This window comes from Anas platyrhynchos, chromosome 6 (assembly GCF_047663525.1).
Source record: "Anas platyrhynchos isolate ZD024472 breed Pekin duck chromosome 6, IASCAAS_PekinDuck_T2T, whole genome shotgun sequence".
Taxonomy (NCBI): Eukaryota; Metazoa; Chordata; class Aves; order Anseriformes; family Anatidae; genus Anas; species Anas platyrhynchos.
In genome coordinates, this window is record NC_092592.1 from 14811377 (window position 1) to 14839122 (window position 27746).

The following is a 27746-nucleotide window of genomic DNA, read 5'->3' on the forward strand; positions in this document are numbered from 1 at the left end:
CCTTATTATAACAAGAAAACACAATGCAGAAAAATCTAAGCCCGCAGACCTGGAATTCATCCAGAAAAAAGTCTTCCTGCTTTAATTTATAAAGCAGTGAACCCCTTGAATGAATATACACTTCTAGTAGATGCAGAACTCAAATATAGATGGCATCATGAAAATACATGTACTTAATACTTAACTTCAAATAATCTAGCATTCTCTAAGTTTCCAGACACACTCACATTCCAGGAAAAGTTACTGTTTTGTGTGAGTGGAGTTAAGCGGTAATTCTTTGTCCTCATTAGACTACCACTGCCTTCATTATTTTAGAAGGGTAGTGGAGTTTTGGCAGGAAGCCTGAATGGGAAGGTAACTTTTTTCTGTCTTCCTCTCTCAATAGTTTAGTTTGTCCATACAACTATTTAGATGTTATTTGCACATTTTTCTTGTGAATAAAAGAGAAGTCCCTGACACACGCTGAAAGAATATTTCAGAGCAATAGGCACCAACATTTTCTAGTTCTTGGGTACTGAATAATGCCCTTAAAAAGCTCATACTCTTCCTGCTTTCATAATTCACTTGCATAGCAATTATACAGCAGAAAGAGTATCATTCTGCAAACGGTGTATGTAATTAAGTTTCACTAGCATGCCAGTACATAAGTCATCTGGCATGCACTATACCAGTATGCCAAAACATGATCCTAGCATTACGAAACTTTCATTCCATGTACAGAATGACAAAGCTGCGTGCTACATCAGAAGTTAATTATTTCTGTTTCTTGTTGGTTCATGCTTCTATAAATCAGCTTTAGATCAAGGGTGTTGTTAGACAAAATGGGTTATATAAAAAAACTCTTCTATCAGGAAATAGGAGATCTCAAAAGCAATGGGGTAACAGTGGTGGGCAGGATCTAGGCCCTATGACTGTGGAAGGATTTCCAGACTAATTAAGTCTGGACTAATATGCACGTGTACAAAAATACAGCTTGAACTTTTCACCCATTTCCTTCTGAGGGCATATCTACACAGATGCTGACACAGGTTTCAAATAGACCAGGCAGTAGTCATCTCACTTGGAGGCTGTACACACTGACAAGGTGTTTGTTTTCAACCTCATCCTGATTCTTGGGAAATTAAAACAATCAACAGCCTGGACACAGACCACAGATTTATCTCAAGTTAGATCAGGGCATGGTAGTCACTGAATTAACCAAAGGACCTGCAGGCCTTTTGAATGTTTCATCGAGATGAGCACTTCATAGTGGGGGAAAAAAAAGATTGGTGCAACACCATCCATCTGGACAAGAACAGGAAGAAAGAATTAGTAAGTCTTCTTAAAGGGTATACAGATGCATATACAAATCTTTTGGCAACAGCCTAATAAACACTGAATCACAGAAAAGCCTATCAGTTACTACAATAGGTAACCAATGCCTCTGGAAAAAGCTGGTTAGGTCATTAATGAGCTTACATTAACTTTTTTTTTTTTGCATTGCTTAGAAAATTAAAACAAAATTGAATCTAGGTGGCCTGTAGTTTGTCTTGCTTACTTAAGTGCTATCTGTACCTGTTTACATTTTTAAAGTCTTCTCATATTAGGTAGGACACTGAGTAAAAAGTTGCTATTAACTACTACTCTGGTTATGAGAACAGTGATCAAGCTTCAGGCCCTACAGGCAAAAACAAGCTCTTGAGCATCCCAAAATACCCACACTGATACCGCTGAAAAGGCAGTAACTCTGTATTTGAGAGATCAAGGCACTGGAGGAAAATAAGTTATTCCGCAGCAGTCCCGGTCAACTGCCCACAACTATTACATGGTTTCCATTAAAATCCCAACACTCAAAATTATTTCTATGCTTTCTTTCAATTTGTTGGGACAAAATTGACAGGTTTCATTCTTTACTATAAATCTCAGAATTCTAATAATCTTGCAATCTGTACTAGTCAATGGTAAGGCCAAAGCTACTTCTAATACATCTAAAAGTGCCCTACATTTTCTTTAAGACAGCTCATCTCAACATTCAAACAATTTATCTCACAAAGTTGGTTCCATATACCTAGCACTAATAGTATAATTTCTTTTAATATATGCACTTATGCAAAGATTGGAGTTGGCCATTTTGTAAGGTTTGGTATAATCTGTTGATTTAGCTGTTATCAAAAATTGTTCAAGAACGAAAGAACAGAATGGGGCTTTCTCTAACAAGTTTAAGCTTCTCCAGTAGCAGATGAGCTGCTCTTAATACTTAAAATCTGGGACAAAAATTCCATGACCTCTTTTGTTAAATAAGATCTAGGTTAGAAGAGCAAAACAAACCTACTATGAAAAGCTTTGATGTCAATCCGGGTCATTTTGACAGAACTTGGCTAGGAATCAAATAAACATCCCAGCAAACCTCAGCTGTAACTCCTGGTTATAAGGTAGCAATGATCAGGGTGCAGTAAACTTCTAATCCAGAAGAGGTACAGCCACACATTAACCATAGCCTTAGAGGTAAGCTCTTAATCTTCTTATCACACTGAACTATTTGTATGTGCAACTTTCTTCTGCTGAAGCAAAACAAGCATGTTTTATTCACACACATTGTTTCAACACTGCAAATCTGTATTTTATGTTAGCAATTATTGTCTCCATGCAACACGTCAACATAGGCAAGATCACAAACTACCTATTTCTAATGCATTATTTCCATTGTGAACTTTTTAAGGGGTTGTGCTCATCTTTAGGAATGTGCTGTGTCTATTGACGTATACGAAGTTTAATTTTCTTTAACTCTCACTACAACTTGAAAGAAAAGCAATATAGCACACAATGTTGATTCATCCAGCATTTTAAAGGACTTTAAATAACAACCTAATTTGACAGGGATGTACATCATGCATAAAAATTAAACAGGAAAATGTTCCCCTGAACATACATTTCACATCCACAGCATTTCTTCTGGTAGCTCCATTTTTTAAAAACATGCATTCATATGCCTTTAACAGGGATGTGAAAACTTCCTGCAACATTTCCAGCAGAGTATGTAATTCAACATCAGGCTTTCCTCATAGATCCAAGCTATTAAATATGTTACTCTTTCTGATAAGGGTTTAGTCAAAAATCCAGAACTTACAAATTGACTGTATATTGTCCTGTCAATATTCAGTAGAAGCCTGAACATTTTGTTCATAAGGTAAACCTGGTCAAATGTAATCATTGCTTTAAGGAATGTATACAGCTTTCTTTCCTGATTAAAAGAGCCAATACCGTCTTCGTTAGAAACATTTAAATATGCTTTAAACATTTTAGAAACATTTAAATATGCTTTAAACATTTTTCCTCCTATATCCACTGCCATTTGCATTACTGCTTAAATTGTCAGTCTTAAGTGTAGTAAATACTAAAAATAGTTGGTAATGGGGTAAAATTCAGGTACTTGGGGACACACCATATTACTGAATTAATACAGGCATAATTTTAATGTATTTGTTTTTGTTTGCTGATCTTGATTTAGCTAGGGTTATATTTGGGTAATAACCAGTTGGCAGCAAGACAGAACAATGGGTGGTATGAAATAGAGCACTAATGATGGAGAACATTTTCAAGGTCACCAGTTGCTATGTTGCACCACAAAAGCAGCATTTTAAAGTCATGGGTTGTTCATTTATCATGCAGGTTATATTTAAAACTCAGATTTCTGGGAGGGGGGAAGTTGTTCGGACAGGTAAAAAAAGGTAAGACTAATCGCATTTCAAGTCACAACTCTTCAGGAAGTGATCTATGACATTCCCAATTCTTGTGGTTTTACCATTATGATCCAAGAACATTCACACAGAAAAGCAGTCAGCTCCCTGAATTGTGATTTGGCAAATGCTTTTCCTATGACTCCTATTTTTCTAATAATAGACCACTCCCATGGGCTCTGGTTAGCCTAAGTTGCAAAAACACCAGGGAAGAACAGTAACTGAAATCCTTATTAAATTACAGCATCTCTTCATGCATAGCATGAGACATTTATAAGCCTAAAAGGATTTATAGGATGTAAGCCTTCTTAGCCAGCAGAAAAGGAAACAGGTGAAGAGACACCTAAGACCTACCAAGCCATGTGAACAGCACCCTAAATGCTAACTAGGGAGGGCAGTGAAACAAAGAACTCTGAATTGTAACCATTACACTCAAACACCATTAGAGTTGAGTTCCTACTGAATTGGGGAAGCCCCGGTTAAGCATATGAGTCAGAGTTGTGGCTCTGAACTGAAGGCATTTCTTAAAGAGTAAAATGCTAAAGAAAACCACATCATCAAAAAACACAGACTGAACTTGGATGAGATAGAATAGGAAAAAATGTTTCCATTTGGAATTAAGTTTTAAGGCTTCCTCAAATTGTTTAATCATTTTTTCTAGTGTCTTCACTATTGCTTATCAAGCATTCAGTGTAAGAACATCTAAGTAACTGCTTAAACAGCTACGTTCACCACTGTAGTTCTTACAGCGAATAGACAAGTTTTTCTCCCACAGGAAGCAGGTGTCAGTTAATTCCCCTCTCCACTACGCCAGGGATCTTTCTCAAAAGGTCAGGAGCAACCTACTCATACAGTAAAATACACTGACATATCCTTCCTAGAACAGCATTTCCTCTATATGCATGTGAAGAACTATTACACAATGAAGCCTAATATAGCTTTATCTGCAGATGCTGATTTTGTCAAACATGAAGCATAGATGAATCAAATCTTTGTGATGTAACTAAAATCTAAAACACCTAGAATTGAGAAATGCATGGCTCTTCCTGCAGTGAACTTCAACTATTTAAAAAGCATTTATAAAGGAGTCCTAAGTGACTTCAAACAGCACTGCCATTAAGTATATTTTTAGCTCCATTACACCATCAAGTTTCAAGCCATCAAGTTTCCAGAACGTTCCCACTGAAGCTATATCCTAATCACTATTCCCTTAAGACTGTTAGCATGGTTATCTTCAGGGAAAGCAGCAATGCCACTGTGATTATACGTTGTCTTACCTGATCGCTTGCCTCAACTACCCTGTATTTATTTTCTGGTACGCCCTCAATTACTTTCTTCTATTTCTCCACCTGTGTTTCTATTCCCAAGTTGTGTAAGAATATTAAATAATCAACTCATCACTACATAAAGCACCTGATCAGAACAAATGACCTACAGGATGCTTTCTGCTACCCCCAAGTAAACATGTACTGTTTGAAGCTCCAGTGCTAACAAGTACCCTCATCGCAGTCTACAACTTCCTCGTAAGGGGGTGTCGAGAGGCAGGAGACCTTTTCTCCATTAACACCAGTGACAGGACCCGCGGGAACGGGGTTAAGCTGAGGCAGGGGAAGTTTAGGCTTGACATCAGGAGGAAGTTCTTCACAGAGAGAGTGGTTGCACACTGGAACAGGCTCCCCAGGGAAGTGGTCACTGCACCGAGCCTGTCTGAATTTAAGAAGAGATTGGACTGTGCACTTAGTCACATGGTCTGAACTTTCGGGTAGACCTGTGCGGTGTCAAGAGTTGGACTTGATGATCCTTAAGGGTCCCTTCCAACTCAGGATATTCTATGATTCTATGAAGTAAAAGGAAATATATGCAGTTAATTTATTAACCTTTTTTTTTTTTTGAAAGACTTGGAATTCCACCTCAAAACTCAACTAACAGAAGCTTTTATAGACTCTCTCCGCATTCTCTCCACATCAGTCAAAATTCACAACAGGCAGGGTTTCATAATCACAGAAGTAATCCTAAAAAAGGCAGGACCAGCTGAGTGGATACAGGTAATTGAAGAATAACAAGTCTAGGACTTCATTTGGAATATCACTTTTAATATAAATATTTTGTATACAAAAATAACCAAAACACCCTATAGTTATCTCAAATCTTCAAGTTTTTTTCTACTCAATTTCCTGATAGTTTGGCAAGCGCCTGTTTTCTCTGCTCTGAAGTCATATACTCACAGGCTTCTAAAATATTTACTATAATTAAAGTCTGTTGAACTGTTTTTGCTTTTACCCATATTCTTCCATTCATTCCCAGCACCAGCTCAAATGGGTACAACTGTGACAACTCCTGAATTATTTCACATTTGGGAGCCAAGAGCCTGTAAATAAGATTAAAAAAAGATAAAGGAAAATGTGAACATTCACATTTGATAAACAATGCATTATTTCAGTCAGTAGCTAAGCTACAGCACTGATATTATGGGAGCTAGTGTAACTACCCCAAAAGATGATCCAGTTGCGTATCCATCCAAAACAGGCATACAATATCAGATTTTTCATTTTCCTCCGAAAATATATGCACTTAAAATACAGCACTTGTGAATTTATAGCTGGTTTTCTAACTAGATTCAGAAGAGTTACTTGACAAATTGAAAGCCAATTGTTTCTTTTATAATAATTCTATAATTCACTAAGTTCTAAAACTACTGCTTGACAAAGCAACATTTTGAAGTGCTGTAACTTACTAGTTTAACACCAAAGGTAAAGATGTGTTTATCTAAACAACAATTCCCTCCTCCTCTTTCAGGAGGCAATATTAACACAGAATTAGATTGAGACCATTTTAGTTTTATATCATAATACATCTCACAATCAAGTCAAGCTTCAATAAGCTTTTTCAAAGAGAAAACAAACATATCAAGAGTAAACAGTAATATACTGTTATTTCTTTACTTACATATATAGATGATGGGCCACAAACCAAATCATTTACAAAACCCAGACATGAAATAGCTGCTTCATGTTTTTAAGATAGCTTTTCCAAAGAACCGTCCCCCTACCACCTACCTTAATCACCAAAACAACCTGTATCAGCTGGTACTTTCAGATTGTCACAAAAATCTTGTATTTACTACAACATTAACCTAAGTAACTCCAAAATTTGGAATACACTTCAAAGACTGAAGTTAACATATCAGTTTTATAAAAAAGACTTTTCATTTTTCTGTATCCTTATTTCAAGGTAACATTTTTCTTTGGAAATTATAAAATAAAGTGTATTGATGAGAGAAGATCCCCTTACTTAGTGAGGGATGTAAATTTAGCTGACAGCTATCTCATTAATCAGAAAAAAGAATTTTTAATTTAAGCTTCAAGACAGTACATACTGAAACCACACCTTGAATGTTTGATTCCCTCAGGTATGGTTGTATTTTCTATACTGCCTTGGCAGCTGAATCCTTTTTTTTTTTTAAAAAAAAAAAAAAAACAGGTTACAACACAATATGGATTTCTTCATCTGGATTTCTTCAGGGGGAAAAAACGTGCTATTTCTGACTCAAAATACATGCATCTTCCATCCAGTAAAACTAGTATAAATGTACTAGAACAATTACGACTCATATCCTGATTATTGGTTAGTCCATACTTCTCAGGGACTCGTACTTCTCATACTTGTGCATGTTCTACCTAAAACTACAACCTTACATGTTAAGAATTACTAGCTTTCTTGGTACTTACTTTCTTATAAGACCTAAGGAAACTTTAAAGAGGAATCCATCTTGTCCAATTACTCCCATGCCACTTGCTTTTCCGCTGCTGTCTATACAGACCATCTCTGGTTCCATGTCTTTATTTGCTACAAGGAATTTACCATAAATAAGGTCTCCCACCTAAACCAAACAGGGTCAGAAAGCAAAAAGTATTAGACATGATCATACTGTACATTCATAAAAAATATTAAATTTATAAAGCTCGTCCAGGGTAACACAAAATAGTTGGTGGGAGAAAAATGAATGAGTAGTTTTTGTTCTCTCCTACTAAAGACAACTTACCACATAAGAATAATATTGTATCACTACTAGAATCTAAAAGATATTTAAAAAACACATTTTATTTTACGGACGTATTCTTCTTTTTCTGTTTTGAAATACCTTCTCCAGACTTTAAGGAAGGTAAAAAGCAAGTCTAAGCAGCCTACTCTTGTAACTGCTTATAAGGACCACAAGAAAGCCACACCAGCTTATTTTGTTGTCCTTTAGAGTCTATTTTACGTTCTGGCGATGGTATTTCAGCTGAATGCAGAAGCAGTGACACGCACGTGCCGCGTTTCCAGCGGTGTTACGAAACAAACCCGGTTTTCTCCCAGCTTTAAGAGCTCGTTTCACAACCTCAGAGTGCCCCCTGCGGGCGAGCATTACCGCCTGACCAGCACCCACGGCTGGCAGCATCATGGACGAGGAAACACGGCGCCGGTTTTGCCTTGCGGCCCGGCTGAGCCGAGCACCCCCGGGTGAGGAGAATCCCGCTACCTGCACGTTGGGCCGGTTCCTTTTGGTCGCTCCCTCGAAGGCCAGGTAGGACAGCGAGGCCTGCTCGCTCCCGCCGACGTCCAGCCTGAAGACGTCCCCCGCCCTGGCGGTGACGATGCCGATCACCTGGTCGCCCTTCACCGGCACGTACTGCGGGCAGCCACACGCGGCTCAGCCGGGGCCCCTCGGGAGGGGCCGGCCGAGCCCTCCCCGCCGCCCCCCGTGCCCTACCCGCTTCTGCTGCGAGTCCACCCAGTAGGCGCCTCCCGCCGCCGCCCCGCCGCCGCCGCCGCCCGGCTGGCGGTGCCGCAGCAGCCCGCACTTGGTCACCAGCAGCCCGGCCGCGCAGCGCCGCAGACCGGGCCCGCACAGCAGCCGGCCCCGCGGGGCCGCCTCGGGGCCCAGCGGCAGCCGCTCGGCGTCGTGCTCGGGGCGGGCGGGCAGCAGCAGCACGTCGCCCGGCAGCACCACCTGCCCCACCGCGGCCTCCGCCGCCATCTTGCTGCTGCCCGCCGCCATCTTACCGCCCTCCGCCATGGCCGCCGGGCCCCGCCTCCAGTCACCGGCCACGTGGGGGGCGCCGTTGCTTAGCGACGCGGCAGCGCGCGCGGCGCCCGGGCCGTTACGACCGTTAGGGTCTGAGGGGGGCGGGCGGGGGCAGCCAGCGCCGGTGCGCAGCGCCAGGTGCCTGGTGCCGCAGGGGCAGTCCCGGGATGGAACTCGGGGAGGGGGGGGGGGAAGGCCCCGGGCTGCGCTTACATGGAGCCGGGGGCAGCGGCTGTGGGTGGGGGCCGCAGGTGAGGGCGCTCAGGGCAGCTGAGGTGCACCTGGGGGCCTGTCTGGGCGCCCACCCTGACAGCCCGCCGCTGGCGGTGACTGCCCAGCCGCCGCCTCCCGGCCGACCGGTACCGCCTTATTTCCGAGCAGTTTCTTAATGCTACGTGCCCAAACAATGAGCGGGGACACGCACAACTAAGCACATTTCTCTAAAGTGCTTAGTGTAATTGATCTATCATTCGAACGGTTAACAACTAAAGCAGTGTTAAATCTGAATAGCTTTCCTCTATTAACTGCCCGATTAAATTAGCTATAATAAAATACGAAGAGTAATGCCGTATCCACTGTTTGGGACCTGAGTAAATACTTCTTAAAAATCCTAATTTAATTCTGGCATTGATGACTAATGTATGTCTGTTTGTTGTTAGTAGATCTGAATGGAGTCTCAATATCTGAAGAGATGCCTGGGAAGTTGCCTGACAAAGGGACTGGCAGAGGTTGTAGAGCATCGCCCAGCAGACCCGATAGAGTACCTGGCACATTGGATTTATAATTACAAGAGAATCTTAGATGAAGAAAAAAAGGTGGATATATAGTGGATAAAAAGTAAATGAAATGAAGAATATCAGATTGTGTCTGGAGATAACTCACAGAAAATTTAAGAAATTTTGTAATATAAGTTATGGGAAAGATGTTGAACAAATATTTCATGGCAGTGTAATTGATGGCTATTTAATCTCTATGTTTTTTTAACTGATTCCGTGTTACCTTTGAAATAGAGAATGCAGGAGAGGATTGAGCTGGAAAAAGAACGGGAGGCAGCCCAGGAAGAACTTGAAATGTTAAGAAAAATGAAGGAGGAAGAGCTAATGATTCAGCAGAAACTCGAAGAACAACGTCAGGTTAATAATATTAATAATAGATAATTATAAAAGCATATGATGGTGTAGAAACTTGTCGTATTCAGTATGCCTTTATTCTCTGTATACGGATTTTGAGAAAAAGGTAACGTAAAACAAGTATTTAAACCTCACTTTTCTAAGTAATAAATGAAACAACCTGTCAGCAAGTGGGAAGAAAAACTTACCTACCATGTGGTAAGATGTTACCAAAAAAATGAAGGAACGTAAAGAGGAAATGCCTTAAAACTTACATGACAAGTGACTTAAAATAAGTAGACTGTCTTATGTAGTTCGTTACAAACAAGAGGTGGTGTAAATAAAGCTAGAATTAAGTACAAAAACTTTTGACAAGCTTGCAAGGAGGCCTAGGAGTAATAAGCACTCAAAGATATTTCAATGTAAGGCAAAAAAAGGTAATGAGAATGTATACACAATTATTGATTCCTGAAAATAGTTGGGAATCAATTAATTAATATTGGATATTTAAGCAGCAGAGGGCCCCGATTCTGTCCTTAGCTATTTGAGCATTCTGCTGACATAGTAGTTTAAATGCTATACTATGTGATACTATGTGGACATGAAATATGAGAACTAAAGATGACATCTGTGTTTGAAGTTGTCCTTCGTGGATGAGGGTTGTGAATATGACCATCCGTGTCAGCATGCATGCAAGAGCCTCAGTTGTGCATGCTGCTGTAATTAATGTAGATAGTATTTACTGGATTTTTTTTTAATTGTTTCACTTTCACATGATCAAATCAAAAGTGTGATTTAAAATGTAAGCTGATCATATTAAGCACAGTTCTGGTGTAAGATGAGTTCAATCTATTTCACTTGCACTTTTTTAAAATATGGAATTTACAATTTTAGATACCAAAAGTGTTGTGCTAAGTGAGTAAAGTTAAATAGTATAAACGAAGAATGCTCATACCAGCCACGTACTCAGGCTTGTTTTGATTGTATACACCAAAAAGGCATGTGGAAACCAGTTGCTGCGACATGACAATGTTTGTACTAACTGTTCACAAAATGCTACAGCAAGCAGTATTCTCTAGACCCTAGTGTTTGTTGAATATGAATGCTCAGATTATGTGGTTTCTGAAGTCCTGATGTAATAGGGCTTGCAGAGTGAACACTTTATGTTAGATATTTCCAACTGAAAAATGTAAAGGTTGATGAAGATGGTTAATCTAATAGCTTATCATTTTTATTCATAAATTTGAGTCTATATGATTCATCTGTGAGATTAAGTCAGATGATATTGAGAGGACTTTATATTATTAACATAAAAGTGTGTTTCATGCTTTTTTTTTTTTAATATTTCAACCATGAAATACATTGGAAGCAATGGGGTGGGGAAAATGGACATGCACTTTTTTCCTTCTAATTTGTCCCTTCATTAAATGACCACAGAGGCAGCTGGAAGAAGAACGGGCGAAGCTAGAGCTGCAGAATGAAGAAGACAAGATGCAGTTGCAGCAGAAGGATCAAGAGGTCTAAAACAAAGCTTAATCAAGGGTTTAAAAATGTTGTTAATCAGATGTCTTTTCTAGATGCAGTCACTAAAGACAAAACACAAGGCAGAAACCCAGTGTTGTTATATTAAAACAAATTTAAAAGAAAAAAAGTGAAAACTGGGAAAGAATGTCCAACCCCTTGTTTCCAGTCTGTGTTTTATACTTGAATTTTCGTTTGTTGTGTTAGGTTTCTTTAGTTTATGTTCAGAACAGAGCATAAATTTATTGCAAAATCTGGCTTAATTTGTATGAGAAAATGTTATAACATAAACACGTCTAACTTAAAGATTTATACAAGTATGTTTTACTGTGTGGCAATGCCAAGTCATTTGCTGTACCTGGAAAAGGGACTATGGCTGGAATTGAGATGTCTTTTAATTCTAATATCCTTGTGGTTCCCAGGAATTTATGCTAACAGGAGTGTGTATATGGTGGCCCACGTAAATATATTGTCATATAATGCTATTTCAGTAAAAAATCTAGACTGATAATTGCCATAGCTAACTCAGTAAAGCTTTCAAATCTGAAACACTTCTTAAATTTATATGGACCACAATATTTTAGAGATATGCATGTTTTTAGAGCACTGTTGAAATACTGATGGTGTGCAATTGTAGAAAAATGACTGTGAACGTGACAGGAAAAAATGAATATGGAGAAATTTAAACCAACAATTCCTGTTATTTACAAATGATAAAAATAGTATAGACAAGTATGGAATGACCCCATTGACTAACACATTTGTGTAGCATGCATCCAAAATATTCTTTTTATATTAATACATAAAGTCATTTTAGCATATCTGAAGTATTCACTGTAGATAATTACTCATGACATGGAATACTTTTAACTGAAAACACATTTTCATTACCACAGGAAACTGAAAAGACAATTGCTGAACTTACAGATAGAATGGGAGCACCTAATTTAACCACAGTTGAGGAGCTAGACGAGGGTGGACAGTTTGAGGTAAGTGTTTAGAAAGAATCAGGAGACTATAAATGATTATGTTTAAGGATTTGCTTATCTGTGTTGACTTACCAAAAGCTAAGACTGTTGTAGTTAAAGCTGTGCTGTTTCTCTCCTATGATCTTAAGGGATGGTATTTTGGCCATAGTATTTAAACTGTCCTTAGCCTGTTGTCTGGTTCATGTTAAGGCATTCTAAAAGTCACTCTGCGTTGGCTGACGAAATCCTCAAGATTTAAGATGCATGCCCTTTTGGATTCAGATGTGCTACAAATGAAAGTATGAATATTCTCAGAGTGGAGGCAGCCTTCTTTGGCCATGTGAACAGATAGTTGTACAGGATATGCACTAAATCACGAAACATGACTCACTTTTGAGTGAAGTTATTTGTATTTTTCTGAGTGGTTCTGATTGTTGGTGCAGCAGAATGCAGTCTTGTGCAGAGATATCTGAGCAACTGTTTAAAGTAAAAGACCAGGTATTAAAAGTGCACAGTGCTTATTGTGGCGAAGACCCACTGAGATTCTGGTTGTCCGAGCCCCATGCCGGCATGACTACTGCTTTCAGTACTACAGCTGTGACTGAAGTGTGATATACACGCAACTTGCACACCTGTATTTTTGTTTTCTGTTTGTACTTACCCAGAGAACTGAGAGGACATCAGTCAACCTTCAGTATTGTAAGTCATGGCAGTACATATAACAGTTGATGCCAACTCATGTGAAATCTTCCACTTTATGTGCATTCACTGTAGAGAAAAATATTATGTCTGTCTTTTTTAGTTAGACTATTCCAAGTGGTGTTGAGATTTTGGTAGGTTTCCTTTTTTCTTTTTTAGCCTTACTGATTTGCTCACTTGGTTTCTGACATCAGTAGTATAATTTGAGCTCAGAACTTAAAATTGTGGTATTAATATGCTTTATGCTTAGGGTTACTTTAGTGAAAAACAGTATTATAAGTGTTTTCCAAATATAATTGTGAATATATCTATGACTATACTTAAGGCCAGGTTTTCGCGGCTTCCTTGATATTGCTAAGAGGTAAATCTGATGAGTTCTCAAGGTCTTGTCTAGTCCTAATTTTTATAATTTTCTGACAATGGAATATTAAAAACTATTCATGAGGCTCCAGACATATTTTATGTGTCCTTAAATAAGTGAATTGCAAAACCAGAAGTGCAAATGAGTACTAAACTGACTTGCATCTTCTTGTATGTATCATTTTCAAAGTTTTCATGCCTAACATGGTTTAAAGTTGGATTATGTAGTCCTTTGATGATGTTATTTCAGCTTTTCCAGTGATACATTTGTTGTATTAAAATACAAATCAAGAACAGATATATAAAATGAAAAAATATACACCTGTACTGCTGAAACTGTTCTGTTCTCAGAATCATAATACTTCAACCAGACTTACTGGATCTTATAATAAAAGTCAGGTGATTGTTTAATCATTTTTTGTTGTTGTTGTTTTTTTTTTTTTTTTGACAAAATCCAGTTAATGTTGGCAACCAATAGACTGATAGAACTTTTTGTGTTCTTTTTAGACTGCAACAGATGTCATGGCAGAACCAGAAGAAGAAAATTCCCAACCAATCTGAAAGCAGTAAATATATTTTCTATTCATTGCTTGCTGATCAACTTCCTATTAATTGAAGCGCAATGCCTTAATTTATGTATTTTATATATAGAACTGATTTGCATACCTGTTATTTGAGTTTCCTTGCTTTCTGGGTATATGAAGTCTGTTGGTTCTGGCATGCCATGCTACCCTTTTGCTCTTAAACTGCAGTAGCTGTCATAGATGACTTGAAGGAATAAAACTGGAGTTGTGATGAAAGCAGTAAATGTATTTTTTACTTACTGCCCACTGATTCTTGGAGAGTAACAACCTAAAATGGATTTTATAGATATAATTCATGTGTCAAGGGTGTTTTGGAGTAAGGGCAACGATATGCTAATTTGAATCAATAATAAAAAAAGCAAAAGATCAAAGAAAGTTTACAAGAATTTGAAAGGTTTCTGATATTAAGAAAGAATGATATATATAGATAGATAGATAGATATAGATATATATATAGATATATCTATATCTATATCTATATATATATATGTCAGGAGATGGAGAGAGAGTTCTATACATCAGACTAAATGCAAAAATTTAGTCAGAAGATTTATGCCATCTAGAAGTAACCTTCTCACTCAGTAGACAGGTGTACTAAAAATCCATCTGTGTCTAACATAGAAATCATGAGGTACTTTTTGTAACTGTAGGTGTTTGCTCTGGAGTTCAGATAAACCTTTCTGGTTATTGTGTGATATTAGGTGAGCTACAAGTGTCTACATGTCCGTTTGGTTAATTGGATATTAAAATAATCTTCTGCATTTGTCTTGAATTTGCAAGTTAATAAACTATGTCTGTGTTGATTATCTTTGCTAAATACCGTTATTGGTTTTCAAAGCTCCACATCTAAAAATTTGGAAGGATATTTAATATTTTCCATATCTATTTAAAAATCAGTTTTATATCCCTTAAAGATTGAATTAATTCTTATCACAATTTTCTGTAATCACCAATACCTTGGTACAGGTCACAATGAGTGTTTCATTTCTATTTATTATAAATGGAAAACATACCAGCCTTGAGAAATCCTCTGCTTCTTGGTTAAAAAGTATCTTCATATCTCAGTGTCTTCTAATAACATGGGTTACTGGACAATTAACATTAGGGTATTGCCAATATTGTATGATGGGATACTCTTTGTTACAAATTCAGTGCATAGTTAATGTATTTGCCATTCCAAGTGTGGGATGAAAGAATTGTTTGGGAAGTTTCACTTTAATTCATTTATATTATAGCTAGCTTTAAGATTTTTCTCTTTGGAAAATGTTAAAAATAGGTATACGCAATAGGCAAAGGTCAGTCATGGAATAAATAAGGTCAATCGTGTAATAAGTATTTTTCTGCTCTAAGTAACTGTTCTGTTCATGTAGCTCATACTAGGCAGAATCCTATCAATTTTTAAAAAGGTGTGCACTGTTATTTTTAATATAGTAATATATAGTTTTTTCCTTACGTATAATAAAGTTGTTGGCCATTATTAAAAAAAATGCTATCACCCTCTTTGTTGTCACATTGATTTGTATTGATTGCAGATGCTGCTAACTGTTTATCTGCCTTTTACGACATATATTTTCCCAAGAGGGAAAAATGGCATTTCCCAGGTGTAAATATTTACAAATGTTGATTTAATTTTACAAACCTAACAAAAATTAAACAAATTTAACCAAAAATCTTGTTATTTAGATATGTTGATTATGAAAATTTCAGCCTTCACATTTAGGTAGGACATATGCTTAAGATATAAGACAGGATTTTTAAACATGCTAGTAAATAATTCTAATTACTAATTCCAACAAGTGACTTTCATTGTCTAGTTTTTCATAACACTTGTATCTTCCTTTGAGTTGGTTATATGTGTGTCCACTAGAGTGCATCCTTAAAAAAAAAAATAGAGGCGGCTGTGCCTGTTACGATCCATGATTATTTGTCATTTTGTTTCATCTTGTTTTAGTTGTGACTTTTTCTTTGTGATCTTTCCGTTGCTATTTCTCATTTTCTTTCTAGATAGCATTTGAATTTTCGAATGGAAACTTTTATCAGAAAATTCTGTTAGCAAGGGTCAAAATAAAAAGGCAGATTACAGTTTACTTATTCCTTTGTAGTTATATTAATCTGATCATGTACATAAAGTACATAAGAAGAAATAAGGTGTTCAAATACCATTCAAGATAATTCCCATTGTTCAGAATCTGATGTGCACAGACCTAGTGCACTGATTGCCTCCTGCAGCTTCATAGGAATTCTTATCTTAGATATGGGATCAGAGGGTAAAGTATTGTTGGTTCAATACTGTCTTAAGATGCAAAACAGTTGTAGGTAACTTGGAAATGTTACTATAGTATACAACAGGGATGACTTCTGCTTAGTTGTCTAAGCTGGGAGGGAAATGAAGACAGCTTAAAATCATTGACTTCTCTTTCTGAACTTCAGTCTTTGGAGCATAGCTAGATTAGAGCTTGGAACAGGAGACAAGGAGGAAGATATTGTTCCATTGTTACCGCAGATGATGTGATTCCAGAAGTGGTAGTACTACTTAACTTTTGCATAAAATCTAAGGTTGTATAATGAAAAACAAAACAAATAAACAAACATAAACCCCTGCAATTACATAAGTTAAGCTACAGCTTTCTTTTCCATCAGAGGCAGATAATAGAAAATGTTGGTGAAAATAACTATTGACAGAAGATTACACAATTATAGTTTTTCATTTCTGCAGACCAGGAGCAGACTTTTTTGGGCCATTAAAAGACCCTTAGTACAGATCCTCCAGAGAATGTGCTGATAGTGATGTTCCCAATCACAGCTGTTCTCATTCCAGCAATACTCAAGCATAAGGATGCAAACAGATATGAAGCCCAAAATAGGACAAAATGAATCAGTTCAACTGCCAGTCAGTTTATAAAGATGGAAATTCAGCTCTGCAATGCAAGAAACTTCTCCTGGAAGGAAAAATATATTTTGCAGCAGGCACATTTTTATGTTATCATTTAACAGAGTAGGCTTTATTAAGTAAACAGTCCTCTTTCTTTTGATAGGTGGTTTTCCTTCATAGTCTAAAGAAACTGATCCTTTTGTAAGCAAGTGCTTTTCACAGCAACTTGCTAATGGCAGTGAGAGTTGGATGAATTAGTCAGGATTAAATGCAAAATTGATTTACTCTGAACTTTGCTAATACAGTTTACTTACATTTGAAGTCAGCTATTATTTGTTTTACCTCTGTGAAGTTTTCCTGTTCTTAGGTTAGATAAAGAACAGTGTTGTCTATTGACTACAGCTAGAAAAGAGAGGCTAATCCTGATTTTATTGATATGGACTGATGCAAATTTTAAAATATCTTACCAGTTGTTTTATTATTTTAATTTAATTTATTTTGTTTTGTTTTGTTTTATTTATTTTTTAGGTTTGTTTGGTTTCTGGCATTACCGTTATCACTCATGCAGTCTTTGTGCTGTGTACTTCTGTATTTGTTTCAATTCAGATGATGGAAGAAACTATACTATTATAAACTTTTACATAGATATTGTTGGGCTAGTACTAGTAGAAGAAAGGCAGGATAGAGAAGATACCATTTGAGATGTCATAGTGTAGCGAACTTTTTTAAGAAGCAGAGGGCTCTGATCCAAGGAATTTGAGAGCTTTCAGTTGAATATCCAGCTTAAATACTGTGGATCTTCTCTGTTATCTTGTGTATTCATCATTATCATAAACCAAAATCAGTGTTTATTGTAGATCTGACTTGCTGAGGTTTACACCAATTTTTCTTTGAAATTATTCTAGAAGATGCTACGTCATGAACGATTATATCCATTAGGGCCCTTTATGGAGATGCTCAGTGCTTCCATTGTATGCTCAGTTATATGGCACCTAAAGTCAATGGCTATTTTGAAAAAAAAAATTGTGACAACTAGTTTCTTAGAGTAGTCCTTTGACTGTCTGAACATGAGTTCATGAGGTTGAGGTTAACAAACAAACAAACCAACAAAACCAAAAACAACAACAAAAACTGACTATATTAAGCCATTTGCCATTTTATTATTAATACCAACTGTGGTTGTATTATTAACCAAAAGTAGAGCAACAGACAAACAGTCAAGTAATTTAACAAGTAGAGAAGGCTCAGCATTGGTTTCTTGCTAGTTAATCTTGTTCAAGCTGTTATTTATTAAAAAGGCTGTTTTGATGTTTCAGTAGTGACACAGAAACATATACTACACTAAAAATCAAAAGTATTCTTCCTCATCAGTTTCGCATCTGGCATATTCTAAAATTTCAAACATACTTTGAACAACTATGTGAAGTTCAGGCTTGATTTAGAATAAACATTAAATAATTAGACATACCATATGAAAGTTATCTGAATTACCTTACTCTCTCTAAAGAATATTTAGAAGGCTTAGGAGTCCTTTAACAAACTCTCAGAAGGAGATTTTACCACTTTCTGCATGTAGTCATTCCTGGATATAATAATTGGAGATGCTATTATTAAGGATTTTTTTTTCCCCATAATCTTGGGAAAGTGGGTGTGAAAAACATACTATTTTAGTTTGATGTAAACCCCATGGGTGTTAGAGTTCAGTAAATGTTTCTTTGGACAAAATAAATGATTTTACTCAGTGGCTTGTCTATAATGTAGATGTGATCTTGCAGATTCGAGGTAAGAACATTAGCTTTTTCTGGGGGAGGAGGAAGTATGTCTGAACTTTATCAAGTACTTTGGTTAGTCTACTTCTTTTTAATGAGCAGAATCAAATTTCCAGCTCTGTAATAAATAGAGCTTATTTCTTTGTTGTTGTTGATTGAAACAAATAAAGCAAAAAAAAAAAAAAAAAAAAATATATATATATATTGTTGTTGCACTGAGGAAGGAGTCTTTTAATGATCTCAATTTTGTTCTCACTGAATTTGCTGAAAAAGCTCTGGTTGAAATCATTAGTAAGAGGGTTGTGCTCTCTACTACTGTAAGCATGAATTCTACCCCTGAGAACTCATCTCTTACTTATTAAACTTTTATTATACCTAATTTTAGAATGAGAAAATTGATTGATTCAAACTATATGTAGAGGAAGACACTGCAGAAGAGAAAAGATTCATTGTGGCAAGGAGGATGGGAGAGAGGGAACATTCTGACAATAAATTTTTCCCATTGCAGCAGCAGGGCACTGCAGCTCCCCTTTGCTCAGTTTCAAGTCACATTCCTGGGAGTGTGTTGGGCTTCTCCAATCATTCTGCTCCATTTCTACCCCACCTCCTGAATGTAGTTTCTTCCAGAAATGACTGGCTGCATGCAGACACACCTGTATTTGAGTCATTATTATCTTAAGCAATTTTGGTTTTGCCACTGATGTGTTTAGTAGATAAGTTTAAAAAATGCTATTTATTTAACCGATAATTGTAACCCTGGAAACAGGATCTGTTGTTTCATTGTAAACCTAGCTGCACTGAAAAGTTACCCTTAGGCATTGACAGCTGAAAATTTCTAAAGCTGGGACTGCTGTGAAGTTCTGAGGCAGCTGTTCTTCCACATTTTTTCAGTGCTCATATGTGTCTATATAAGTGGAGTCTATAGGAAAAATGTATGACTATTATTTTTCTCTATAGGGCTTGAGCTATGTGTTACTGTATTTGCTTGTATTTTAAAACTATTCAGGCAAGCTTCTCAACAAGAACTATAAGTCATCCTTGTGAAACATTGTTTATTCTTATCTCAATAGAGTGTGTTTCTAAAGACCCTAAATATATTTAGAATTGAGGTTTTCACCATTGCTCAGACCTAGGCCATTGGTAACATTCTCCTTACCCCTCTTTTGTGACCTGTTTTTTTTTTTTTTTGTATATATATATTATTTTTTTAGTCTATCACCTGGAAACTCATCACAGTTACATGATAAATGAATTTGTCCTGGAATATTTCTAAGCTTTGCTTGGCACAAAAAATCAGGAGAGTACAGACAGACCTGTATGTTCCTAAATATTTGGGCTGACTCTTGAAATACAGCGAAGTGTAGAATGGCAGTTTTCCATTTTTCTTCATTTTCTTCAAATCTTCTTCAAATGCCAAACAGCAGCTACAACTGTTGCCATGCTATTCTGTGACTACACAAAAGTTTCCACCTGTACACATAGAGGCTTTTGCGGCTGGCAGCAGTACACCAATACTATTTTTTTCTTTTATTTTGCGAAGACCATGTAAACTTTAAGAAAAAAGATCCACTGACTATTCTGTGTTTTGCTTTGCTTGGGAGGATAAGTAATTCAAATTTATTAAGATAAAATTTTATTACTTGTAGTATTTCAGTGTTGTGAACTGTAAATGTAAAACCTTCTGTTTTGAATAGGTTCAAATATATGTGAATTCAAAATCTGGAAATGAATTTTGAAATCTAATTTTCTCTCTGTGTAGAGAATACTTTATTGTCTAAGGAGATAGGTCTGTGCTTACTGAACTTATTGGCAGGACTCTCACTTGAGTCCTGGTAAAACATTTGTGCCAGTTGTGTGGGAATGTGTGCACATGTCTTAAAGATAATTACACATTGCAATCACTTTGCTGACCTTACTTCTAAAGACTTACAGAATCCCAGCGACACATTTTGTGGTGCTGCAAAGGTGGAGAGGTAGTAAAATAAAACTGATCACCCGAAAACCTCTGAATGCCTCATTCTCTGACCATTGCTATTGGGATTCTAAGGCATTTATAGCAATTGGGAAGTAGTTAATAATAAACTCTAGTATGGGCATAGTATTAATTTTCTCATTAGCCAAGATTTCTAGAGGTACAGAAAAGAGCATGTCTTTGAGGAGTTGGTTTATGACGGATGCCATTTTCAGTATTAATTTGCAAAAGAAAATACCTTCTGCCTAGGAGACAGAATTAATGAATGGTGTGAAATTGGGAATTTAAGTACTCCTAATACAAAACTATTTGTATGAAGAGCTGAAGGGATAAAAAGTCAAGAGAAGAGAAAATATTAGAAGAAGGAGATACACTTAAGAGCAGTTCTTGCAGTTGTTTACCACCAAGAACAACAACCCTTGTAGGGTAATGTTCAGCTTGGTAAAGAGTGTAGCTGCTATTTTTTTCCTTCTTCCCTGCCTACCAGAGCTGCAGGCTTCAGTTTCCTTTTACAGGGCTATAGTCTGCTTCCTTGAGAAGTTGTAGTGTCACTGGTCTGTTGTGTGGAGTAATGTGATTTTGGAGTAAAGTGATGAGCATAAACTGAATGCATTGCAGAAATTAAAAAAAAAATCAATCCTTAAGAACAACATTCTGAAGTTTATAGTCTTAATTTACATTGTGAACACTAACACCAGATTATAGTCTTTTTTTGTTGTTGTTAGTTTTGGTCCTTGTATGTTTCAGACCAACAGGAAAAGTGTGACATTCGTAGGCATTTCTCTTTGTTAAAAATGTTCCTGTTGTTAAGGATCAAAGCAAGAGGTCATTACACCTCACAAATCCCACTTTACTTTTCAGGCAGATGATTTAGCAGAAAGTAAAAATCAGTCCTCACAATAAATAAATAAATAAATAAATAAATAAATAAATAAATAAATAAATAAATTTTTATACATCTTCTAGCAGAGGTGTCTGGGTTGGTTTAGCATTCTTTTGTTTTACTGTGTTTTCCAATAGGGAATGACTAGGATGTCAGTCACAACACGAGGAGTAAGAAACCACTGCATGCACATATTTTTGTAACTAATAATTTTGCAAAGATCAATAAATTACCCTTTTTCTTTTTTTATACTTTTCAACTTTGGTAATCCTACATGTGACTTAATAAAAATTTCTTTTTAAAAGGATATTACTGACACTTCACTTGTGATAAACATTCTGTTGCAAAAATAATGGCATGGAGAATAGGACTCAATTGTGCTGTTAGCACACCTATAGTTCAGAGCCTACTTCTTATAAGCACCTTCAGCTCATATATATCATTTCTGTGTATTGTCATGATTAAGTGCTTCCAATCAGCTTGTGATGAAAAAATACTTGTTTAGAAATGGAGAAAAAGGAGAAATTTCTCATGCTGTAGAAAAAAATGTGTGCATATATATTTACATTTGACCATATTAAAAAAATGTAGACCTCTTAACCCTTGTCATTCCTTTCTAGTTGTCTATGAAACATTTTTTAGCCTAATTATTTTAATAATTTTTTGGAAAACAAAACATATGGGGGAGGTGGCTGGCTGATTCCTTGCACTGCGCATCTTACAAGTTTTTGCTGCCATACCCCAGAGTTTCCTCTCAATACAGTATTTCAAAACTAATTCAAGAAATTGCAAGTCAACCTTTCTGGAATGCAATTTAAAATGCCAATAGCATATAGTAATAGATGTTGGGCTTTATTTGTCTTGTCTTGAGAAATCAATTTTATTTATTTATTTACAAATCTGAAATATACCGGAAAAAATTCTGAGACATTTAGTCTGCAAAACACTGGACATCATAACAAAACTTTGAGATGGCAACAATGTCTATAAGCCTGAAGATATTTTGGTGGTATTGAATTTTTCCATTCTATATTTCATCTATAAATAGTAGTCCATAGAAATTTTTATGTGCTCCGGTTACTGTATGTATTTTTGTCTAGTACCGTTTATGCTCTTGTGTTGGTTGATGTTACGTGCCCTTCATCCATTAATGTTCTCTGGTTAGGCACACATCTAAGAACATTTTGGCTGTGTGTTATTTAAGACTTGTTTATTTGAAACTGCTAAATGACTAGTTGGAGTGAAGTCTTTCAGACACAGATGAAAGATAATGATGTTTGCTGTCTGATAATGTATTTGTCCAGCTCAAGTATGTGAAATTGCTACCTGAATGGTAGCCTGGATGAACCAACTGGTGACAAGGTCAGGTTGGGGGTGTTTCTGGAAGATGGAACCAATCGGATTATGTACATAATCGGCACATCCCAGAGCACTGGTAGTGCATCTGAGCTCTGTAGCGATAATGGTGGGAGTATTTCTGAAAACTTGTGAATAACCACCTTGGATAGGAGTAATGACTAATGAAGTTGTTGGTTGTATGTTGTATCTTTTTCTCCAGATATCCACATAAGCTTAATTCTGGAGTTTACAGCATTGTGCAGTCATTTTCAGTCATGCAAAAATAAAGTAAAATTCTGCTGTGCATTATTGACTAGGTTAGTACTGAGTATACAAGTAAATGTATTTGTCTGGATCAAGCAGTTTCCAGTATGCAAATATTTTCATTGTGAGCATAAATGAGCTACATCTGCAAATACCGGCTGTGGGGACTTTGTAGGTCAGGCTGATGGTTGGACTTGATGATCTTGAAATTCTTTTCCAACATAGAGGATTCTATGATTCTATACACTGTGCATATAGGGCAGGTATATATGAAGATTTTTGAGTAGTAAATGATTAAGAAAAGTAATTTTAGTCCTATACCACATGAAAGAAAGGTCCTTTCTTGCACTACATACCTAGAAGAAATAAAAAGCATCTGAATTTAACCTAATGTTCCTTGTCAGGAAGCCAGCACTTAGGGATTCCACAACTGTGTTCCTGCAAATAGGTTCCTGCAACCTCACTTCATGTACTAGAGTCAATATTTGTTTCAAAGTCCAAAGACCACCTGTACTGTAAACATCTATGAACCACTGCAGCAAAAACTGTTGGGTAATGGCTATTTGAATGTATCAGTCTGTTTCCTAAGGTACTGAGGAAATCCTAATGGTTTACATATATACACTAATAATGTCGTAAGACATGTAAATGCAGATTGTACAGATCCCAAGCTGCTGGAAGACTGCTGTGTTACCCTAGCCAAATTGTTTTTGAGATAAAGATCTGTGGCTGTAAAGGGATTTAGTCTGGACAGGTGATTAGACCTGTCATTAACAACAAGGAGTCCTAACTATTTGCTCAGAAAGGAATTGTGGTTCTGTATGTATCTGATGTATGATCACACCCCTTGCAATTGAACTTCAGGGTTGCGCTTTGTTACGCGGCAGGTGACAGTCATTCTCAACTGACCATGACAGCTGGAAAAAACATGCAAGGAAAATAGATGGCTTCCTCTAAGGTTTGAGGGAGCCCATTTATAATTTAAGAATTTTCCATTCCTGTCCAGGACATAAATTTAGCAATGAATGGGTTAAATTATTAAATTTATCATAAATATCATAAGCAAAATCTGGAGTTATACAGTATCATGTTTGCAAACTAAAAAAAAGGCTTTTTGCAATGTGAGGTGAAGATGAAATAGGGCTCCATTCTATCTCATCATTTATGGAGGACCCATATAGAGTTTATGATTCTGTTGTAGCAGGGCTTCATATGAGGACATAACACAAGCAAATGCTTTAATAAGAAAAACTGACAAAGACAGAAGTATTATATACCAGGATGGTTTAATGCTGTTTAAGTAATAACATACTAAATAAATAAATAGATAGATAGATAGATAGAAGATGTAAGTGAAACCCTAAATTTCAATTACTGTTGTTATTTTTCTACCTTTTCTGATTTACCAATTCTAATTTATGAAGATTGATTTAGAAAAAAACAAGCAATTTTTTGTTATATAACATGCAAGAAACTGAGGTGTCTGTCTAAGGGCTGTAAAAAATGCCTGACTTTGTAAACATGTACTCTATCTACAGACCCTTGAAGAATGATCTCAGGTTTTACACATAAACAGCTAGGACTTTTATTAAAAATATCAACAGAAAACAAAGTAGTATTCAATTCTCCATAGTGGCACAGTTCTGGGAAAGTAATGCTCCTATTGAATTTGCAATCAAGACTACATTTGACTTTAATAAAAGCAAAATTTAATCTCCAAAGTAACTTTAATTATTTCATAAGAAGCACCTTAGAGTTGCTACTTCATGGCCCTGGCACATGTTACTTAATGACATTATGCTGAGCAACCTGCTTAGGTTGGTCCTGTTGTGAGCAGAGTGTTGGACTAGAGACCTCAACCTTTCTGTGATTCAGTGATGTGTCAGAGTAGAAAAATCAAGGTCAAACAGGTGCAAAGAGGACAAGCACATGTGTGCAAAAATAATTATTTTCTTTCTTATTAATAGTGGAAGAACCTGAAAAGACCTCTTAGGAGGTAGGGAGGAAGGTAGATGGGAGACACAGCAGAGAATCTCTGAAGCTGAAATAACTGTGGAATAAGTCAGATAGAATGCACAGTAAGAATTTACTGTGAATTGGTATTCACTCAAAAATTTAGAAAGCTCAAGGATGAAAACGAAAATGAATTGCTCATGATAGTGTGCAGAGTTTGCAGGAGGTCCTGGACCCCAGAGTGAGAAGGAGAAAGGTGGTATGAAAGAATAAATGCTAGGTGATAAACATTCATCACAGCATACATAACATTTCCTTTCTTTGTGCAATCACAATCTGTTTTTTGCTGTTGTTGTTTTATTTTTCTGTCCCATAATATTTGATTTTGCCCTGAATGGTTATGGGTCAGTGAAATTTTACACCTGCATGTCTGAGAGGCCTTGAGCCAGAATTTTCAGGTAATAATAAGTAAAGGTGAGAGTTTTGAAGCAGGTGGGAGTTCTGTGTTGAGTTCCTGATATACGGGCTCTATTGCTTTGTCTATTGCTTTGCTTGTCATTCTTCATGCAAAAGAAATAAACCCAACTAAACAAATCTTCCTTATGGTAACTTCAAAAACAAAATATCCCCCCCCCAGCTTGCCTAAAACAAAATATAAAAGATAAATCAAATCTTTTTATCAACAAATCAAAAAGCCCTCAAAGACATCTCATGATGCTTCCGTAATGTAATGCTTATTTCTAATAGGAAAAAAAGATGACCTACACTACCTTCTTGAAAACACACTGTTTGTATTAATCTTAAATAATTATTCTAAACAGCACTGATAAAACTGGTATTAGAATTATTTCCTCAATTAGAAGATATATTTCTACATTTTCCACATAAGTGGAATTTATTTCTACATGTTCCACATATGTTAGGAGTAATTTCCTTGCATATTTCTGTGAAGTGACAATAAAATAGCAAGATAAGAAACTTTACTGTTAGTCTGTTAAACAGTTAACATCTTATCTGAATATAAAGTTGAGAGAACAAAATAAAAGTATTTGGGAAAACACTCTCATATGTGTTACTCATATTTATGAGGTATTCTTGTGTATTGGTAAAAGTTAAGCATGAGTTTGGGTCCTTTAATGATAACAGAAGTGTAGTTAACATGAAGTGTATGGTCTCTACAAATTGATTTGTTTTTCAGTGCTTTTGAAAGTTGTGGTGAGAGAGCCAATTGCAAAGCTTAAGGAATGGTTTTCCTGTGACTGATTCTAATAATCTAGGAGATCTGAGGAGTTCTTGACATAATTTCCTCATTACTCAAAAGGAGTTACCTAAAAGTTGCTACTGCAGTGAAACAGTACAACAGTTTAAACCTGTACTGCTTCACCTGTACAGTGAAAATATTTTTTTGCATCCTTTACGTAAGGATGTCCAGCTCTTAAGGACAGCTACCTTCTTCCTTTCCCTTCTGTTGTGGTAGTTTGGAAGTGTTTTATATCTAAGCGTATTTTTCATTTCTACAGATATTATTCATCCATGTAGGCTCCATTCTCAGTGTTTTATAACATAAATAGGACATCAGTAGTGATATGTAGGGAGAAAGAAAAGAGTAAAAAGAGTAAGCAAAGGGGGGGGAAAATAAAAAAAGAAACGTGTCTTAAATAACCAAAAGGATATAAGTAGGACAAGATGAGGGGAGGGGAACAAAGGATAAAAGTTGATAAGGGCAGGAAAGGAGAAGGTGAGCAAGTAAAAGGAACTAATGAGACTATGTCATGAAAGGTCTAGGGTTAAGGCGATTTATCAGTCATATCTGTCTAGAGAATCTGCAACATTGATAGCAGTCATTCATAAAATTCTGTTCTAAGTTACTTCTTGTTCACTTTGTTACTTCCAGGGCTTTCTCAAGGCTGCCATAAAACCATGCCTTCAGACAGCTGACAAATGTTTTATGAACTAGAAGAGGGGTAGTTTTGCAGATCTGCTATGAGTAAAAGTAACAAGAACATGGAATGGTTCCAAACAGATTACAATTAGTAGAAAGAGTTGCATTGCTATTCCAGTGGTTGGGATTGTCATTACTGTCAACATGAATAAATACTGAGAGTATTAGACAGTGTAACTTTTACTATTGTCTTGTATTTAGCCTCATTTCAAAGCAAAGCAGTCATTTAGCCTCATTTCAAAGCAAAGTCAAAGCTTCAGAGGATTTTGCCTCTAGGTATCTTTTGAGTAAAGGTGACAGATTATAGTCTAAATGTACCTAAAATGATGCAGAGAAACTAACTTTCTTAGGGCTCAGTACCACAAAGCTGTTGAGTTTTGCAGTAAAGTTAATAGAAATTCTGGAAGCCTGTTACACTGATAGATGAGTTGCTATCTTTAAAAGGGAATAGGGAAAAATGCTTATATCAATCATTATTTTACTATCTTTTTTTTTTCTTTTTTTCTTTTTTTTTTTTGGCATAGGCAGGAGATCTACACATGATGATAGAACACTATCTTACCTTTTTACAAATATTTAACAAGTCAAATTGTCTGCGAAGAGAAGCCAAATTAAACATTACCTAACCCTACACTGGTTTAGAGTCCTGGAAGATGTCCTGGAAAACAACATGCTGAGGTGCTTCATGGCCATAAAGCAAATGTGTTTCTTTTGATAGTAAAACCACACCT

General features: G+C 36.5%; 2 protein-coding genes across 2 annotated transcripts; one reads left to right on the forward strand and one right to left on the reverse strand.

Moving 5' to 3' along the window:
- Window positions 1-5788: 5788 nt before the first annotated feature.
- On the reverse strand, window positions 5789-8772 carry EXOSC3 (exosome component 3). Its single transcript, XM_027460030.3, has 4 exons — window positions 8467-8772; window positions 8236-8385; window positions 7445-7596; window positions 5789-6084 (listed from the first exon to the last, which is right to left on the reverse strand). Exons 1-4 carry the CDS (start codon window positions 8770-8772, stop codon window positions 5883-5885), a joined length of 810 nt encoding a protein of 269 aa, XP_027315831.2. The 3' UTR covers window positions 5789-5882.
- A 9-nt stretch (window positions 8773-8781) lies between these two features.
- On the forward strand, window positions 8782-27562 carry DYDC1 (DPY30 domain containing 1). The gene is made up of 7 exons (XM_038180833.2): window positions 8782-8919; window positions 9444-9596; window positions 9792-9914; window positions 11328-11408; window positions 12308-12400; window positions 13946-14004; window positions 27540-27562. Exons 2-6 carry the CDS (start codon window positions 9450-9452, stop codon window positions 13997-13999), a joined length of 498 nt encoding a protein of 165 aa, XP_038036761.1. The 5' UTR covers window positions 8782-8919; window positions 9444-9449; the 3' UTR covers window positions 14000-14004; window positions 27540-27562.
- Window positions 27563-27746: the final 184 nt, after the last annotated feature.